At 39.5% G+C, this 21,071-nt stretch overlaps 1 protein-coding gene across 1 annotated transcript; it reads left to right on the top strand.

Annotated features, from left to right (window-relative positions):
- The first annotated feature begins 525 nt into the window (after positions 1 to 525).
- Positions 526 to 19,691, top strand: Asic5 (acid sensing ion channel subunit family member 5). Its single transcript, XM_041659532.1, has 10 exons — positions 526 to 565; positions 2,861 to 3,167; positions 6,020 to 6,257; positions 8,098 to 8,223; positions 9,760 to 9,909; positions 10,802 to 10,949; positions 13,220 to 13,276; positions 15,801 to 15,969; positions 18,154 to 18,245; positions 19,531 to 19,691. The coding sequence occupies exons 1-10, from the start codon at positions 526 to 528 to the stop codon at positions 19,689 to 19,691; spliced, it is 1,488 nt and encodes a 495-aa protein (XP_041515466.1).
- Positions 19,692 to 21,071: the final 1,380 nt, after the last annotated feature.

Genomic DNA, 21,071 nt, shown 5'->3' with positions numbered 1-21,071 from the left:
AATAAGTTCTCAAAAGTGCTAATATGAAAAAGCTGATTTTAGTTAGTATCTTAGTTTTTTTATGCATTGGTCACTAATTAAAAGCAGTTTTGTCTCTTATAAAGAACTGCAAAACAAAGATACATCTAAGCACATACACATGCACACACACATACACACACACACTCCCCTCAACTTGGTTTGTATAGAGCTGAAACTAGAAGTAAAATGTGGGGACCTGAGCACCCACCCGTGCGGCCAGTTTTTCTTTAGGAAATGGGTTCTCGGTGACGCTTTCTCGTTTCCAATCTCCAGTGGCTCCTGCCAGTCTGTAAATGCCCGTGGCTGGTTCTGTCAACCGCTTTTGATTCCCAGATTAAGTGCTTTATGAGGCTGAACATAGCAACACAAATATTTAAATCGCTCCCACATTTTACAACCTCAGCTGCAGTGTTTTATATAAAGGGCCCCTAATGAATATTGTTATTGATAGAAATTGGATACACCCAGAGGGCTAGCGATCACTGAGAGCAAAAAAAAAAAAAAATGGAACACACTGAGAAATCCAAGACACATGCTGAGAAAGGTAGGAAATCCTCCAGCAACGACAGCTTCCATCCCTCAAGACCAGCGATAAGCAGAGAGGGGTTTATGTTGGAAAACAGGACCCCCAGTGGTATTCACAGTAACAGATATGAGTTTCAGGATAAATAATGTTTGGGAAATAAGAGTAGCTTATAAGGATTCAAAAAATGTGGAAATATTGTTATATGCTAGAGTCGTTTGTTAGTATTTGCTTGTTTGGTGTTCCTTAAACTGTTTCTGTGATGGTCAGCCTTCTGGATCAGGAATCCAAAATTTGCGTAGATGCACTGGGTGGAACCAGAGGTCTGTGAGATGGGGATTGGTGGAGTCACACTGCAGGCTGTGGGCTCCTAGACAGACGTTTTCCTGCAGTTCTACTTTTCATCATTGACAAACTAGGGCATTTCCAATCAATAGCAGAAAATGCTTTAGTAAGGTTCACACAACCCTCAGCGAGGATGTCTTTATGAAATGGTCTGGTGTCTGAAGGTAAGCCTTTAGTGTCTCATTTGGGGTAGTGTTTGCAGCCGGCAACACTTGGCCTGGCCAGGAGCTTCCACTAGGTTAACTCTACTCAGCAACAGCCAAGATCACTTCGGTAGGAAAGGTGGAAGCTGCTCAGCTGTTGAGTTGGTATTTCAAGTCTAAAGTCTTCATAAATGCCTCCAAGCAATGATTAAGAAAATTGTTCACAATTAAAGTTATTTTGATAATAAGTTTGTTTTCCTGGCCTTCTGATTTTACAGTTCCAGATGTTCTTATGTGTTGGGTGATCTGATACTAAAAGAAACATCATACGATACTGTTATAGGTTATGTTGCAATTCCAGTAACTGGTATTGATACAAACGTGACTACAAAGTTTGTAGTGGCTTCGACATCATAACACTATTTCTAAGTGTTGGTGCACTATGCATGAAATGAGGGACTTCAGAAAATGTATATAAATACCATTTATATCATTAGTTATTTCAAACTGAAAACAATTGTAACTCACCAATTAGAAACTAGAAAGGTATTAAAAACTAATGGTAAATAAGAACCTTTTGGAGGAAAAATTAATACTTGATAGTTGACAAATGATACTTATTGAATTGGAGCAAAGATTTAAAAACTTTAACTTTATGAGAATTTAGTAAGCCTTTAAGATTGAATCTTTTTCTTTGAAATTTGTGTTGCTATTTTTAAAAGTAGTGTGTGTATGTAAGACACAGGATGAGTACCTGTGTGCTACTGCACATATAGAGATCAGAGGAAAAATCTGTGTACTTAGTTTTCTCCTCCCACCTTCTCATGGGTTCCAAAGGTATGATTCGGGCCATCAGGACTGCTTAGCAAGCACCCTTACCCACTAAGAGACAGCCAGCTAGCATCTCTTGTCCAAGGACTCGTTTCCTAAATGAGAACTTGAAATCACTTCCTTAAAACTCTGAATATTTAACCACTTTCTGCATGACTACTAGAAAAATAAAAGTATGTAATAATGTTGACTACGTCTTGCCGTCTATGTAACACACCGAGAGAAGCATCACACTAACATGAAAAGTCGCCGGTCAGGTGCTGTTGTCTGTTAATAGAAGCAGCAGGAGAATGAGAAACTTGGCTAATGTTGCCTAGGTTACAAGAGAGAGGAGACCTAGGCCGGAAGTTGACTTCTCCAATTGCAGATGGACCTCATCCTCTTAAGTTGCCAGAGGATTTTCGTCTTCTATCTCCAGGTCAAAACGAAATTAACCCAAGGGAAATTCTGGGTGGCTACATTCTAAAGAATGGAAGCTGGTCATACCACTGAACTGTAAACATTCCGATTTGCCAATCCAGGGATAAAGCAGCTTGGTACAAAGCATACAATGCATGGAAGTCACAACACCAAAAGTCACCACACGGTGACAAAGACTAGCTGAGGAACTGATCATTTTTAACTTATGACTACTCAGAGAATAAGCCTAACCCATCCCAAGGAGCTCGGATTCTCCAGGGAGAAAGAATAATTACAACAAGGGCTATTTTTAAAAGTTGTGAGCTCTCACAACAACGAACCCTAATGCTCCTGCCACCAATGCCTCTTCCCTCACCAGAGCTGTCTCCAGATGGCATTAGCACATTACCAGCAGGTTCGCCTAGTTGGCACTTTTACTGCCCCTAAATAAGTCACCCAATGCCAATGATTCTGGGGCCTTTATGAATGACTTGTTAGAGGTAACCTGTTTCATCATTTGTAAATTGGAGTGTTTATGAATAGCGTAGTTTTCCTAACTCATGGACTTGTTTTTATCTGATTATATTGAGAGCATTAGGACTCTTAGGAAAAATAAAGCGCTACCTCTCCAAGAGGCCACTGCCATCTCCAGATGACCGGAAGAAGTTTGATCACGAGTTTGCCCTCTCCACTTCCTTTCACGGAATCCACAACATTGCCCAGAACCGGAGCAGGGTTCGCAAGGCAATCTGGCTGTCCGTGGTGCTGGGCTCTGTCTCACTCGTGGTGTGGCAAATCTACAGTCGCTTGGTCAACTTCTTCACATGGCCCACCACAACATCTGTAGAGGTGCAGTATGTGGAAAAAATCGAGTTCCCAGCTGTGACATTCTGTAACTTGAATAGGTGAGACTCATTGCTTTAATTGTGGTTTTTATTTAATTTTGGCAAATTTATTTTGATAATTTACATATGTTCTGATGCAGCATTTAGCCTAAGTAAAAGCACTGAAAATTTTAAATTGAACTTAAGGTACAAATATAAAACGAACCATGCTAATGTCTTCATCCAGTCATATTTTCCCTTTCCCCATCTTTCCTTGTGCTGCAAGTACCAAGTTCCATGTTTCAGTAGATGTAATATGATTCCCTGAACTTAAGTATGCTAACGAGCGAGGGGAAACCTTATGAAATTGAGTAATTACCAAACACAATATAGATACGTACCCACGTGTTCTATGTGGAGTGTTTTAGAGACAGCTGGCACCTCTAAGAAAATGAACAAGGGTTCTAAGCATAATACATGGAAATATGTTTGCATGGTAATATGATGGGATGTCTAGAACAAGTATTAGAGACACTGTGCATGTTATAAGGGGTTTGTGTGTGTGACCAGCAATACTTCAAAGCTTCAATTTATTCATTCATGTGTTAGAAAACCTCAGTGTTCATTGCCTCACAATATTTAAACCCCATGCATTCTGACAAAGGCAAGGCTGGTTTGCAGGGACCCTTGACTTGAAAGAAGCAGAGACACCAGAAGGAACATGTGAGGAGATCTGCAGTCACTGTTCCCAGACAATCATCTGTAACTAGTGGGCAGAAACACTTTCAGAAATTACGCTGAAGGAAATGTAGCCTAAGATGTGTGATCTGTCAGGAAAGGGGTATTTTTTTCACTGTCTGTGCATGTTCTGTACAGTGAAGGTCTGCACAGCCTAGTCAGGTCTTCTCCCTTCTCATCCTCCCCTGTCTCAACGTGACAAAAGTTGCCTCCTGGTGGATTTGGGCAAGAAACCCAAAGCTCCCATGCCTCACCTCCCAGTCAGAATGTGTCCTGGGAGATTCAGACAGACAACATATTATCTCAACCCAGGTCCATGGGGCAGAGCCTCACCTTCCAGCCAGGGCTTCCAATGTGTCCTGAGAGACTCAGGCTGAGGCTGACAGCATGTTCTCTCCACTCAGGTTCACGTGGCAGGGGTTTAATATGAGTGTAACTTAGACACTGGGGATGTCCAGCTCTTTAGCTCTTTGATTCCCATGTGTCTGGTATCTCAGCGGCTATAGGCTGGAGGAGCGGAAGGACCTCCCGCAACAGATATTGATAGCTAAAAATGTTGCTATGGAATTCATGATATCTAAGAAGGGATTGAAAAATTTTAATTTCCCATGGGCCCCGTGTGTGTGTGTAGGTTAGAGCTGATACCACAGGCTCACCCTACCCTGGCCTTACTGGCACAGTTCTTCCCACTAACAGTCATGTTTTGAAGTAGAAAATGTGTGTCTAAAGATGCTGAAGATGAAAAGAAAGAATAAAATTTTAAGAATCATATAATATTTTGTTTTTGAAGGACATACATTCTTATCAGTTGCAATATTTCCTAGGATCAATTGCATTTCCATTTAAAGGGTAATGCAAAGTTGTCAATGACTCCATCAATATCGGCCTCTTAGTGCCTTTGTGTTCAGTACACTCAATGTCACGCTCAGTATAGTCTCCATATGTTTTATAGATGCCCACTGGAGTTGCCGATCTGCTTCACTTAGTCTGTTAATAATATCCATTAACTTCAATTTTAAGTTTCTTTACAGAAAGCAATGTACAGACAAGAAACTAGTCTCAGAAAGGTATATTTGACTGAGTCACAAAAAATAAGTTGTAGAATAGATTCTGGAAAATGAGCTCTTATTTATGGTCTTTTTATTTGGAACCAATCTATATAATAGCTCTGTATCAGATTCCTGCTAAATATCATCATTGCTGAATTCCCCACGGATTTCCAGGACATTTTTCTTTTGACCTTATAATTCTCAGCCAGCAACAACTTAAAGTTTTTTTTAAAGTGTATTAAAGGTTGAAAATAAACTCAGTGCAAGACTATTTTTATGCTGAATATTATCTTATAAAAACTTATTTCTAATAGTGCCAGGCTTTATAATTTAATGTTCTGAAATTACTAGTATGGTCTCAACTTTCATTAGTGTAACAAATACAGTTTATGAGAATATTTTAAGCTGAAGAATTTCATAATTCCCTATATGTGTGCCACCCACAGAAAGACTGGTTCTTTAATCTCACTGTATAGTCATTTTGAGAAGAATCCATGACAGGCATTGCCTCATGGCCTCTATAGGGTACCGCAGCTGCAGAGTGACTAATTCAGGGTGAAAGCTGCGCCTCTCACCAGCTGATGAATGGCTAGCAAAGCTGTGCACATGTGCACACAAAACAGCCTTATATTCAGCATTAAAACTGAAAACTTCTTGCTTCTATTGGGAATAGAGTTGAAGAGTATTATGCTCAACAAGGTAACCCAGGCATGCTCAACTTTCCTAAACACTACACAACATATTCACATATTATCCCTTTAATAAATATCTAAATTCTACTTTTATTAGATCAGTTAAAGCAAACTTAAGTTTCACAAATGACCAAGTCTAGAAACATAAGATTCTAGAATGACATGCAAACCATGTCCTGCATGGCGTAACCCTACCAAGAATGGACCACCCATTGTACTCTGTGCTGTAGGGCAAGAAGAGATGAAAGCTGATCACTTCAAGGTTTTATAAAATTAAAATATGAAATCATTAGCTGCATTTTGAGGGCATGAAAGGCATGCATATAAAAATCAAAAGATGTACAGTGGAAATTACTTAACAAATATAATCATTTGTGAATGTAGTTTCGCCCTGTTTCTATCTTCAAGAAAATTGTTTTTACTTTCTAACTGATGCCTTCATTCCTTCAAATAGATTCCAGGCAGAGGCTGTATCAAAATTTGGCATCATTTTCTTCTTATGGGATATAGTTTCCAAAGTCCTCCGCCTTCAGGAAGTTAGTGGCAACATCACTCACTCTCCAGAGACCTTAGATTTTGTTACAAGTCACCAAAACTTCAGCATTACAGAATTTGTCAAGAACAATGGTTTTTATCTCAATCAGGACACTTTGTTGGACTGTAAATTTTTTGGAAAACCATGCGGTCCAAAGGTAATAATTGACTATCCAAATCTAATCAGATATAGTAGACTATGGTTTTTTTTCTGTTCTAAGTTCAAATAAAATAGTCTTGAGAAATCAACCTGTTTAAGTACATTTCCTTAGCTTTCCTAATTTCTGCTTTATAATAATAGCAAGAGATGTGGGATCCATGTGAGACAAATTTCTTCTTTCAAGAAGTTATATATGGGGTTGGAGAGATGGCTGAGGGGTAAAAGCATTGCTTTGGTGTACAGGCATGGTGATCAAGTTTAGATCCAGCAACATTACACCTGCTGGTCTGTGTGCTTGCAGGCAGCAGAGGTAGGAAGCATGGGGGAGCTGAATTGAATACAAGTCCAGGAAAGAATGTAGAAAGTGACAGATTGGGGCACTCAAAGTTGTGCTTAGACATCACAGATGAGAGTACATAGTATGCACCCACAACCCTCACACACACGTGCACACCCACAACCCTCACACACACGTGCACACCCACAACCCTCACACACACGTGCACACCCACGGGGTGGCTAGAGAAAGTGATAGATGACAAAAGGTTTTTAAGACCTTTTTTGAAGCAGTTTTTTTATTCAAAGTAAAAGAACAAAACAATAGGTTACTGTAATTTTTCCTTATCTTTCAACACCATATTTGAAGAAAGCATTTCTCTTCCCCCTTAAGCAGCTACCACAGTGTTAAGATAGTGGCATCTTGGGGGGTGGGGAGTACACAGAAATGAGTCTTCCAGTCTTCCACTAAGAATTATATGTAACATGCACAATATACACAGTGAGCTTCCTATCCACGTGGAACACATCTCAAATTCTGTTTCAATTACTAATACAACTCATCTACGACCGTGCCTGGAATCTGATCTGTTATTGCCTGCGTACATTTACGGTTCCTTATTCTATGAAAGGGACTCAAAGGGAATATCAAATTCATAGTCCCACAAGACAATCAGCATTCTGAGAGGCACACGGTAAATACTACTGGGTGTGGACAGGGATGACGATGAGTAGCAGGGATGGCCTGAACGCTCACCTAAAGGGGCTAGTCTTCCTTGCTTTGTTTTTGCTAATACCTTTAAATTCACTCCTGAGAAATTTTTCCCTAGTGATAACATACATTACAGAAACCCAAATCTAATAACCTGTGAAGCAAAATATATGAATTGCTTTTGTTAACTGGGTAACATAAGAACAGAGAATTCTGTCATGAGGCTTTCTTTTGTTCGGTTTCCCTGTCCCACAACTTTCCCTGCCTGTCCTTGGTATGTCATCTCCCCACAGAGCCAAAATTCAGTCACCAATGACTTTCTCAGAGTGACACTTTAGCACTCAAGAACCCAGGTGAGAGGATCCAATGAGAGGCTCATCATCTGGTCCTAGACCACTTGGGGTGTGCAGAGCATCCCGGCTTATGTAGAGTGCACATCTCTGGGAAGGATGGGACAGTTATCACAGGAGGTCAATGGGGGGAGGGAATGTGACTGCCCCACGGAGGACAAAGGAAGGAGCAGTGACTTGTCACCAAAGTCTAAACACCTGTTTCTGTGAGTCATTGAAAAAAAACAAAAGAAGCTACTTTTAAGTTTTGTTTAAAAAATGCTTAGATGTAAAAATGTTTCATTTAAAAATAACATGTGAATTTACTTAAATGCTCATTACACAAGTGTAAGCTGTTAATCAAATACATGCATAAATTGCCAGACTACCATTTTTTTTATATATATAAGCATCCTCAAATAAGCATTTGCAAGTATAGAAAATGGTAGAGTGATTGGAACTTGAGGCATTGAAAAGGTTTCCACTGACTGTGTTCTGTTTGGTTTGTTTTTGTGTTGGAGGATTTCAAACACGTCTTTACTGAATACGGAAATTGCTTTACTTTTAACCACGGTGAGAATTTCCAAAGCAAGAATAAAGTGAGCTTGTCTGGAAGAGGCTTAAAGCTGCTCTTCAATGTCCATCAGGTATCTGCTTCACTTCGTTCCAATCTGGGCTGAAAAGGGACCAAGTGCACAGGACTCCATTTTAGTAACGATATTTTTCTGTCAAATCCCACCAGTTGCGTTCATTTCACCCTTTGACAGTTTGCTCTACCTGCTCCTGAACTATGGATTCCTGTTGTCTTAGAGCTGCAGAAAGCAGATGCAGTGGAGTACAGAAATGGAGAGTTCTATTGTACTTTATATACAGCTAATGATATTATCACTAAAAACACAATTGTAGTAGGATTTTCATCTGGACATGGAAAAATGTTTTGAGAAGAACTCTCTCTATATATAAATTGGGTTCATCATAGAATTGTCTCCCAAAAAGGAGAAAAGACCCACAAATACCTTTTCCTAAGCCTCGTTGTTCATTGCTTTTTGTTTGTGGATGCTGTTTATAACTGGCCTATGAAGTTGGGTTTGAACCTAGGAGTCAAGTGTCCCAGCATCTGAGAATTGCCTTGCTGTTACTTCAAAGGTGCTGGGAGAATAGCCCCCGTACCTGCCCTCTGCTACCAAGGGTCTGTAGATCAGTATTCTGCCATGCTGGTAGAGTATTCAAGGAGACACAATGAATGGCAGAGAAAGATGACCTCCTCATCTTGAATCACAACAAATTGCTGCATCTCCCATAAGCATGAATGAGGTCACAGCTGCTTTTAAAGAGATTCTGTTAATATCTTCATAATTTCCTCCTGTGACTCACTCGAAATCATTTATGCCCGAACACAATGCTGTGTTGAGAAAATATTTCCTTAATGTTTAGATAATAGCCCTAGGATTATTTTATGCATCTTTATTAGTGGAAAATTCAAAATTTGTATAGCATAATTAAAACCTACAAATGAAATGTTCCATAAACAAATGGCACCTAGATAGTTCTGTAAATGAACATGACCAATGCTTCTTAAAAGGTTTTATCAAGTTACACCATAGTGGACTAATTCACTGCAGAATCTTATGTGCACACATCCAGCCTTTCCCTTATGTCCTGAAACTGTAGCATCACTAGCAATTTACGTGTTGATATCCTTACCTGATATAGATGGATATATTAAAAAAAACGTTGTTAAAGTAACAGCATTGGCTTTTCCCAATTACTGAAGAAATTTGAATTTTAAACAAGGTTTAATTACAAAGACACCTGCAGTGAGAAAAGAGGCAAGGAAAGGCACCTAGGAAATGAGAGGGTCAGAGGAAGTGAGGTCATCCGCGGCTAGGAGATGAGATGGACAGGAAGTGAGATCCTCAGATGACACTACTGTGCTTGTGGGTTTACTCAGGAGCCACTGACACGGGTGGGTGTATTTGAGCACACACTCAGGAGACATCTCTGTGACACCGCCTGGAAAAGGGTGTCTTAGCTATCAAATTTCCACACCTCTCTCACACAGTAGTATGAAGTTTAATATGATAGAGCTGACTTTAGGAATTCAAATACACCATGAGCTGATGAACCCTGACCTTGAACACCTGTATAACTTGTGTGTGTGTGCACACGTGTGTTCCCTTCAGGAGGAATTTACTGATAACCCCTTGCCTGGTTTTACTGATGCCGGGATCATCTTTGTCATTCACTCACCAAAGAAGGAACCACAGTTTGATGGCTTAGGCCTGTCTTCTCCTGTGGGCATGCACTCACGGGTGACCATCCGCCAACTGAAGGTAAGATGTGGGGAGAGAGGGCATTAGCTGGTAACGGCTGCATTAAACATGCAAATAACTTTTTCATGGGAGACCCCTTTCTCCTGTGCTTTTAAACTAATGGCTGGAAGGGCCAACACCACATTTCAGATTCCTTTTCTTTCTCTGGAGGCTCTTCTGCAGTAAAAAAGCAGTAGATTCCTACCTAAAACCTGAGTGAGCACAGGGAAGCCTATTAAATCCAAGGTAACTTCAAATAGCAATCAGAACAGGACCACAAAGTCAGCTTCAGAATTAAATGTTTCCTCTGTGAAGCCATCTGCAAAGAATAAAAAAAAAAACCCACAAGTGAAAGCATCAGCCATGGAGAATGGAGACACGTCATGTGGTGGGTTCCACATGCCAAGCTTTACTCATGAGCTTCCTTAACATTTTAAATTTGCATCCACTCCCTGTCCTGGTGGCTAAGGAACAGCTTTTCGTTTCTAGAGATGAGATGATTACAAATGAGGTAACATAAAGAAAGCAAAGTACTTGTTTTGTTGCATGTTAAATAGCAGTTGCTCAATAAGGAATTAATTTTTGTCATATTGGTTGATGGTTTTTGAGCAACCTGAGTAATATGGCAGCATAACATTTGCATAAATATTTTTTTTTCTTATTTGAATTTTTACAGTGGTTGGCCTATGTGTGATGCTTTCATTGATATTTAGGGTGAAGGTTTAAAGGCTGAGGTTAGAATGACCTTCAGGGGCTTTCAAGATAATTGCGTGGACAAACGGGTAAACCCTAGTGTATCGAAAAGAAATTTTAAAAATGCTGAGATAAGCCAAAGTGTAGAGCATCCTTTAATGGAAAACGTGGACCAACTGAATTCCGTCTGCTAACCTGGCATCTGTCCTGTCCTCTTCAGACAGTCCACCAGGAATACCCGTGGGGGGAGTGCAAGCCTGACATCAAGCTGAAGAACTTCAGCACCTACAACACCTACAGCTGTCTGAAGGAGTGCAAAGCCCAGCACATACAGAGGCTGTGCGGATGCTTGCCCTTCCTGCTTCCAGGTAGATAGACTGGCAGCTTTTCCCACATGGCTGAACTCGAAGCTTACGATTTAGTGCATCCTTGAATTGTTTTCCGTGCTCCCGGAAGGCTAGACTGGAAAATGGCCCACTTGCCACCTTTATCTCAGTCCATTTGGAAGCCTGGAAGTAGCAGAGGTTTCTGGGGAGGAAAATGATGCTGTGGGCCTAGGTCCTCAATTCTTAGAAGGTTAAAGTCAGATGTTCTCAAATAGCTTAAAATTAATGGATGTCAAGGGTTTTGTAATTTGAAATTTAAAACTAGGTTATGTATGCTTATAGCAGGCCTTAAAGATCTCACTGTTGGGGAAACTCTTCGCCTTATGGCTGTGGGGAAAAAAAAAAAACTTCCAAGACTTCTTTGTGCACAGTCTCGGGCATTTCCAGGACCAGGGATCCCTCAGGCAATCACTGAGCAGATCTTAAACCTTGGGTCTGATTTAATACTTTCTCATCTACCTGATGCCACATCTCTCTGTACTTCCTATAACATGGAAAAAAAATGTCCTGCTGAGCAGGGTCCTGAGGATAAAAAAAGTAATAGAAAACATAGATAAAATCTATAAAAATGAGGAACAATTTAATTTATATTTATCCTATTGTCTTTTCTTAGCCTGTCCATAAAGAGATGAGTTATTAGAGAAGTAGCCATGGGGAGAATAAATCTGTAGGCTCTCTAGAGTGCTCAGTGTCTGTCTGTGGGTGGACATATGCTTCCCCCACCCCTCTATCTACGACCTACTTCATCTCTATCTTATCTAAATAAGGCTCACGGAAATATTATTACAACAAACAAAGGAAAGATGAAAAGTGTGCCCTAGCACACCATTCCTACTTCTTGTTCTTTTTCCCTCTCTCCCTCTCTCTCCAGGGTTCCCTTTCTCTCCCTCGCTCTTTCCTTTCCTTCCTTACCCTCCTCATCCTTGTCTTTTAAACTTCCTAAATTTGGAGCGCAGTCTTCTTCAGCCTCACAGGCATTGTGAACACTGTCCAGTCTCTTCAAGATTGTGAAGATTATTGAGTAAACATTGTGGCTAACCTCAGACCACTTGTGTTATACCAACAAAGAAATACCTGGTTACATCAAAAGGCCATGGTTTTAAAATCTGCTTAGGGAATAAACTTAGGTAGACCATAAATTGATTTTTCTTTGTCTCAAGATTTACAGCAGATACATAACATACTAACACCTACATGGCCTAATCCAACCTCCCTATAGCAGTTCTCTACCTTGCTAGTGCTGTGACCCTTTAATGTAGTTCGTGTTGTGGTGACCCCAATCATAACATTTTCATTACTACTTCATAACTGTAAATTTGCAACTATTATGAATTGTAGTATATATTTTTGGAGATAGAGATTTGACATTTGACAAAATTGCAACTCGTAGATAACTGCTACCCTAAAGGGGGTTAATCAATGTGTGTAAAGATATATATTAATATTAATAATAATAAACAATAATCTAATATTCAGAGGTAGCAGGATACAAGATAGAGTACCCCAAGGCTTCACTAACATGGTCTAGTACAAGTCACCTGGAGCATAGTTCATCTGGAAAATGATAATTTTTAAATCATAAGATTATGAACATGATAAAATGAGAAAATTGTGGAAGCAATTGTAAAAATTAAGATTTACAAACATTTAAAAAATATAAAGACTTGAGGGGACAAATGAAAAGGATGCAAAAATAGTGGTTTTAACAGTTCCTTTCTCTAGATTCTGACATGTTTGCATGTTTATATTCTGAAGAATAAATGTCCATATGAAGGATGGATAAAGATGATACAGAAGAAGAATATACTTCTAATTTGTGTTGCTGATTTTATCAAAAACCTGGGGCCCTAGCCAGGCGGTGGTGGTGCACACCTTTAATCCCAGCACTTGGGAGGCAGAGACGGGCGGATCTCTGAGTTCTAGACCAGCCTGGTCTACAAGAGCTAGTTTCAGGACAGGCTCCAAAACCACAGAGAAAACCAAACCAAAACAAACAAACAAAAAAACCCTGGGGCCCATATGTAGCTCAGTCCTGGAGGTGACTGTCTCGGAGCTGGAGGAACTTAGAATGTTTGAGATTCTGAATTCAGTCAAATGCAAAGACTCCAGTGAACTCAAATAACAATGTTCAGAATTGATCCCCCAAATCACTTATCCGGATAGGTGCACATTTCACAGTTTTATTGTCTTTTCTAATGGGAGAATTTTATTTCAAGAAAACCCTTTTATATGTTACAATTACTGTTTTTAAGGAAATGGTGTCGAATGCAATCTACTAAAACACTACAACTGTGTATCTCCTAGCATTGGTAAGTGTGGTTTGTTTTACTTTCTGTTGGCAGACATTTTTTCCCACCATTCAGTACCCAAATAACCAACATGGAGACTTAATGTTCATATAAAATGCAGGTGAATCTTGTTAATTTGAAAATCATATTTTTAAGAACATTCTTTCATTTAATTAAACATGTGTCACATAACATTTTTGTGTAAACAAAATCACAACTACAGTCTTACGCATTGACAACCTATAAAAATTTATTTTGCCTAAACTTTGCATAGACTCCAAATTATTTTTATTATATTCCATGCTTTTGTACAATTTGTTCCATATATATAACTTTGTTTTATATTAATTACAAATGCTCAGTCAATAGTTCAGGCTTATTACTAGCTAACTCTTATATTTAATTTAGCCCATATTTCTTATCTATGCTTTGCCCTGTGGCTTGGTACCTTTTCTCAGTACAGCATGTTCATCTTGCTTCTCTCTGACTCTATGCCAGACTCCTTCCTTTTCCTTCCCAACGTTACCTGTTTGGCTCTCCTGCCTAACCTTATTCTGTTCTATTAGCCAGCCAGCTTCTTTATTAAACTAATCACAGTGACAAATATTCATACAGTGTATAGGGAATATTCCACAACTTTCAAGGATTATATTTAAATTGTTTAGTTACAAGATAAATAACTCTGGATATCCTGGAGATGAAAAAGAAAAGCTATATAAATTTTTAAAAAAAAAATCCATAGCACTCACTATATAAACACAGTAAAAGAAAATTCCCTTTGACTACAGGAAATCTCTGTTAAAGGCACAGGATGACAGAGTGCCAGCAGGCGCTCAGGGGTTTATTTCCAAGTCTTTTAAATAGTCTTCATTTTATTTGAGTACTGAAACATTTTCACAGTTTGATCAAATGTTCATATAAAATGCAGGTGAATCTTGTTAATTTGAAAATCACTTATATTTTTAAGAACATTCTTTCATTTAATTAAACAGGTGTCACATAACATTTTTGTGTAAACAAAATCACAACTACACAGTCTTACGCGTTGACAACCTATACAAATTTATTTTGCCTAAACTTTGCATAGACCCCAAATTATTTTTATTATATTCTATGCTTTTGTACAATTTGTTCCATATATATAACTTTATGTTTTTAAATCACTGATTGCCCTCTTCAAATGTAATATTATATTCCCTTTGAATTTTGGAATATAGCAACTTACCTAAACAACCCCAGGGGACAAAGGATTTATTTTAACTCCTCGTTCCAGGTTCCATACAGTCTGTGACCGTGGGGAGATAAAGGCAGAAGTAGCTAACAAGAGCTGATCTTACTACATCCACAGTGAGGAGCAGAGAAGAGTGAACTGAAACACACACTTGTTCTTAGTTTAGTTTCTCATGTGGTTCAAGATCCCTTAAATGGTTCCACCCAGAGTGGGTGGGACTTCCCACCTCAATTAATATAAACAATAAATAATGTACCAAATTGTAATTCCCTTCTCAGGTGTTTCTAGACTTTGTCAAGTAGACCAAACTAACAATTTCACTCTTCTATTAAAGTCTTTCTTTTCTAACCCATTGTAGAAATATCTTTAAGATGGCAACAGCAGAGGAAACATTTTTCTTTTAAGTGGTGATCAAATATTTCAAGGTCTGGATATAAAGTAGATTTATATTCTTTAGTTTCCAAACCAATTACACAAATGCCATAATGCCACATTGAAAACAAAGAATAAGAACTACACTGTCAAGTTTGTTTTCCCATCACTGAAAGCAAGAGGAAGAGCCTGGGAAAAACAAATGCATACAGTCGTTGTTTGGAGATGGCTGTGGGATAACAGAATCCCAAAGCTCTTCATACAATTGTGTGAATACAGTGTGCACGAGCATATGAGTGTGGCAGAATATGTGCATGTGGGTATGAGTATATGTGTAGGGTGTTACTGTATATGCATGTGTCAAGGCACATGCATTCATGTGTCTGTATGAGAATAGCACATGTGAGTACGTGGGTATGCTAGATTGTGTGTGGGAGGGTGTAGGAATGTGTAGTAGTGTGCAGGTGTAGGTAAAAAGGTGGCAACCTGCTCAACAGAGAACCTCAGTGGCCATCTGAGAATCTAACAAGGAAATAAGGAACCATAAGTCAACAGTGTTTCACAGCAATTTACAACAAGTCTAAAGTTAAGAGTAGATTAAGCCATGGACCTTCAGAATTATGTCTGCAGGTTCCTTTCAAAAAAGGGGGCATGGCACAGACCACTCTCAATCCTGTTCTATCCAAACAGTTGATCTTTTATAGAAATAATCTAGGAACGTCCTAGAATTTCTCATTCCTAACGAAGATCTGACCCCAGTGACTCAGTGGATGAAAGATTCACATTCTGTCCTGTTGGTTGGTTAACAATAAAATACAAACCTGTTTGAGGTTGTGGGCGTAGTTAACGATTTCTTTTTGACGTGATGTGCCTGAGAAGGCGCAGGCTTCCCATTGTGGAGTCATGTCTGAGTCCGCTACTCTCCTCTCATGTTCCTTTCAGACCACATTGAGCTCGGGGGGCTGTGCACGATGGGAACACACAACTCCAGCTGCCCCGTGTCATGTGAAGAAATAGAATACCCAGCTACTGTTTCCTATTCTACTTTCCCAAGCCAGAGAGCATTAAAGTTTCTTGCGAAGAAATTGAATCAAAGCCAAGAATATCTCAGGTAATCTGGTTAATTTTACAATAATTAACATGAAATTCTCTTTAATGAACACTTGAAGTTTCAGGAAATGACACAGTGGTCAGTTGAGGAAGGCAGTTTGGAGGTCATTGAGCTAACAGTGACAATAGGACTTTAGAGTGAGGGACAGTCATTACAACATCTATTAGCCCCTTATTTCAGCTTGGGAAGTTAAACTGTATTATTAGCCTGCGTGCAAATTAAGAGCACAATGGAGAACAAGAAGTCAGGAATGTTAGTAAAATTTAACTCCCATGACAACACTGTAACTTCTTTCATTTTGATAGCTGTTTTATAACTTGTAAACATGATAACTTCATCTGATGAGCTATTTAAATATTGTACATTTTCCTGTTACCTAACATTAGACTAATGGAAATTAACACATTAATGGTGCATTTTGAACTAAGTATATTAGAGTATTGACTCCACAAACAGTAAACAATAAGGAAATTGGTGTTTAGAGCTATGTTCCTTAGATATGTTAGAGAATACCTTGTTTCAGGAAGCATTGCTAATAGAGCCCTTTCTTAAAATTGTTTTTGCTGTCTAAAAATCATGTGGTAATTGATTTCAACTTCATTTTACAGCAGAGACAAGTTAATATTTAGCCACCTGTTGGTTAAGTCCATCTTTACGCTGTTGCAATTTTAACAAATACATAAAAAGCATGTGTTGGGTGTTCAGAGTTTGGTAGGCATGGGAATTCCTCAATGAATGAAGTTTACAAGCCATGCCTTATTGGACATATTTCTATTGCGGTGGAAATGGATCATAAGTATGTAAGTTAAATAAAATGATGCTAGATGCTGTAACAGAAAAGATAGAGGGAAAGTCATCCAGAGAAGTAGGAGAAAAGACTTGCCTTCAGATTTGCGGAAAGGCTTTGAGCAGAAGTGAACCAAACTCTACAGCCATTGGTCTCTAAAGTCCATGCAGATGTTTCTCAGAGTTCCCTGTGAGTATCAGCGAGAGCAGCCAGAGTGTCCCGATTCAGCAGGTCAAAGAATAATTAGTGGGGGCTGGAGAGATGGCTCAGTGGTTAAGAGCATTGCCTGCTCTTCCAAAGGTCCTGAGTTCAATTCCCGGCAACCACATGGTGGCTCACAACCATCTGTAAAGAGGTCTGGTACCCTCTTCTGGCCTGCAGACATGCACACAGACAGAATATGGTATACTAAATAAATAAGTAAATAAATATTTTAAAATAATTAGTTATTGTATGAAGAGCAGAGGGTATTTGCTGAGGTGAAGTAATGAAAATTGTATGCATTAAGCACAATCTCCAGTCAGATATCTCTAACAAACTCTTGAGAGTATGATGGCTTGGGTAGCAATGAGAAGAGTAGTTAGTAGTGTGTGTGGCAATGGGACTCTATATAGATGCTGATGGTTTCACAAACAGGGTTTCCTGTTAGACCACATGGGGGTGCTAAATGAAAAATAGCAAGGGTTTGCCTTGGAATGTGTTGGAATATGCTAAATTATTAGACAAGCAAACGGAATTACCAAATCAAATACATGATTGGAATTCTAAAGCATAGGTCTTGGTAGAAAGAAAAGAGTTGGGACCCTTGACTGTATCAATATAGGTTTTAATGTCATATTGAACCACTCTGGACATGCATGAAGGTTTACAGAGGGCATTAATAAAATACAATCTTTGCTCAAGTATGTCAACAATAAATGGGAAATTGCACTTATCAGCAGGGCAGCTTCTACTTTGGTCCATGTTTAATTTCTCACCAAATTGCACTTATCAGCAGGGCAGCTTCTACTTTGGTCCATGTTTAATTTCTCACCAAAACCTGTGAGCCCAGCTCTACTACACTAATAGAACAATGAAAAGATGCTACTTCTTCAGGATAATTTAGGCAACTTGAAAAGTCACAAATTGAATTATTTATAAATGTAATGGGCCACAATTAGATGATCATATGTACTGTCTTCAGAATGAAGTACAGAAACATTATGTGGGGGCTGTTTTCTTTTTTTTCCCCCAAATGTCCCCATGGCAAGAGTACCTTCCAGATAATGCTAAAGGAATTAACACTGAGCTCATACATGCTGGATCTAATGCAATGGTAAATAGCTTTTGAATCTATGACGAGGATTAAAAGTAGTGGTGACAGCTGTAAGCTATGTTCATTCTGTTTCCACCCCCAGCGAGAATCTTGTGAACATTGAAATAAACTATAGTGACTTAAACTATAAGATAACACAGCAACAGAAGGCAGTGAGCATCCCTGAGTTACTCGGTAAGTCTGTTGACTTCTTCCTCAGCTGTTTCCTGTTTAGGGGTTGGTTAGGCTATCAGAGGAAAAAGGATCAATTGCCCTGTCTCTTATGAGGGACTAAGGACCAGGGACCAAGTGTTTATCCTCCCTAGGAACCACCAGTGACTACACCACACAGGATTTTGCCAAAGCAGCCACTGATGTGTATTCTAGAGTTTCATGTAGTTATCTTCCCTTCAGGCTGCTCCCATCACCACATGACTACTGTAGAGTATTTCAGGAGGTTCAAATCTTCGGTCTTTCACCAAGGGCTTCATCCCCCAGGGAAGGGGGAAGAAAGTTCCCAAGCAAGCAATCTTATTCATTCCCTTTATGACCGCTGACAGCGTATGCTATTTATAACTTGGAGTCTTTAACCAACTGCTGATTTCCTAGCTCCAGTTATACACTAGAGGAAGCCACCCAGGAGTCAGGGGGAGAACATTCAGTTCAGGCATCAGCTTAGATGGAGCCAATGAGAGCGAGTTCGCAAGGAATTATCCCAGTTCTTTAGGAGTCCTGCAGAAAACACAGAACACATCAGTTTCCTAAAGACGGGTGCAGGTGGAATATGAACAAACGCAATCTTCCTTAGAAGGCAGTACTAGAGCAAGGATGGGGAGAAACAAAGGGGTGGTTGCTGGGCAATTAGGGCATTAGGTTTCATAGGAGTTCTGGGGAATGAGGGAAGGTTTTAGAGGTGGCAATGATGAAGGAAAAAATAAGAGTGCACACTGTGTCTTAGAACTGCACCTTATAAAGTGTTCAAACATAAATGTATATGCCAATGTAAATTAAGACCATTTTTAAAAATGCAGTGTGTTAAATATATTTTTGGTTAAATGGATCAAGATGAATGCTTAATACAAAATATAATTAGGACCCTAGCAGGGTAATTTGCATGCAAATTGTCTTGAAAAACAGCACGGATCCTGTAAGACCATATGGTACCAAGATCCAGGTCTGCTTTGCATTTCATGAGGGCACGTTACATTGTGGTTAGTTTTACCTGGCATTCAGATCTTCCAAAGTCTAAAGTCAATCCATGGAAACATAGTTTCATACCTTCTCCTGTTGGGGATGATTTGTGTGAATACTGCTGTCAGGTATTACTAGTTTGTATTACCTTATACTAACTTTCAAAATATGATTAATGGATATTCACATGTCAGCCATGATCAACTTATTGGACTCAAATGTATACTATAACAATGTTTACTTTTGTTTCATGAAAAATATGTAATTTCTTTATGGATTTTTATTGCAGCCGATGTTGGCGGTCAGCTGGGACTATTTTGTGGAGCTAGTCTGATTACAATAATAGAAATTATTGAATATGTATTGACCAATTTCTACTGGATATTCATTTTCCTTTTGATGAAAATACTTGAAATGATCCAGAGGTCTCCTCCACCTCAGGCAGTATAGAAGAATGTTAATATTATGTTAGAACAAAGCATTGTTTTTTTTCTTCATAATACATATAATTATAATGGCTCATTCATTGTTACAGACTTTGTCATAGTTTGGAAAGTCTAATAAAATCATTGAAGATTCCTATTTCTGTATTGTTTAATATAGTCTGTATTTGTCTAATTATTTTTTTTCCATTTTTTTATTGAGAAAAGGAGAAAAAAAACAAGTTTCCACCTCCTCCCAGCCTCCCATTTCCCTCCCCCTCCTCCCACCCTTCTCCCCCTCCTCCCACCCTTCTACCCCTCCCCCCACACCTCTCCCTCTCCAGTCCAAAGAGCAGTCAGGGTTCCCTGCCCTGTGGTAAGTCCTAGGTCCTCCCCTCTCCGTCCATTTCTAGGAAGGTGAACATCCAAACTGGCTAGGCTCCCACAAAGCCAGCACATTACGTAGGTTCAAAACCCCGTGCCATTGTCCTTGGCTTCTCATCAGCCCTCATTGTTCACCATGTTCAGAGAGTCCGGTTTTATCCCATGCTTTTTCAGTCACAGTCCAGCTGGCCTTGGTGAGCTCTCAATAGATCAGCTCCACTGTCTCAGTGGGTGGGTGCACCCCTCATGGTCCCGACTTCTTTGCTCATGTTCTCCCTCCTTCTGCTCCTCATTGGGACCTTGGGAGCTCAGTCCAGTGCTCCAGTGTGGGTCTCTGTCTCTATCTCCATCCATCACCAGATGAAGGTTCTATGATGATATGCAAGATATTCGTCAGTATTGCTATAGGATAGGGTCATTTCAGGTTCCCTATCCTCAGCTGCCCAAGGAACTAACTGGGGACCTTGGCTTGGGCATCTGGGAGCCACTCTAGTTTCAAGTCTCTTGCCAACTCTAAGGTGGCTCCCTTAACTAAGAATTGTGCTTCCGTGCTCCCCTATCCAACCTTCCTTTATCCCAATCCTCCTTTTTCCCCAAGTTCCCCCCATTCTCCCCTTCTCCCTTTTCTCTCCCCATCTCCCCTTACCCCCATCCCATCCCACCCCCAAGATCTCAATTTTCTCCCTGGCCATTTTGTCTACTTCCCATAGCCAAGAGGACAACTATATGTTTTTCCTTTGGTTCACCTTCTTACTTAGCTTTTTTGGGATCACCAATTGTAGATTCCGTGACCCTTGTTTATGGCTAGAAACCAATTATGAGTGAGTACATCCCATATTCATCTTTTTGGGTCTGGGTTACCTCACTCAGGATAGTGTTTTCTATTTCCATCCATTTGCATGCAAAATTCGCGAAGTCATTGTTTTTTACCGCAGCGTAGTACTCTAATGTGTAGATATTCCACACTTTCTTCATCCATTCTTCCATTGAAGGGCATCTAGGTTGTTTCCAGGTTCTGGCTATT

Source organism: Microtus oregoni, unplaced genomic scaffold (assembly GCF_018167655.1).
Source record: "Microtus oregoni isolate MIOR12 unplaced genomic scaffold, Mior012 000010F_ref0000083, whole genome shotgun sequence".
In the NCBI taxonomy this organism is placed as follows: Eukaryota; Metazoa; Chordata; class Mammalia; order Rodentia; family Cricetidae; genus Microtus; species Microtus oregoni.
Note: the sequence above shows the minus strand (reverse complement) of the source record. Positions and strands in the feature narration are given on the sequence as shown.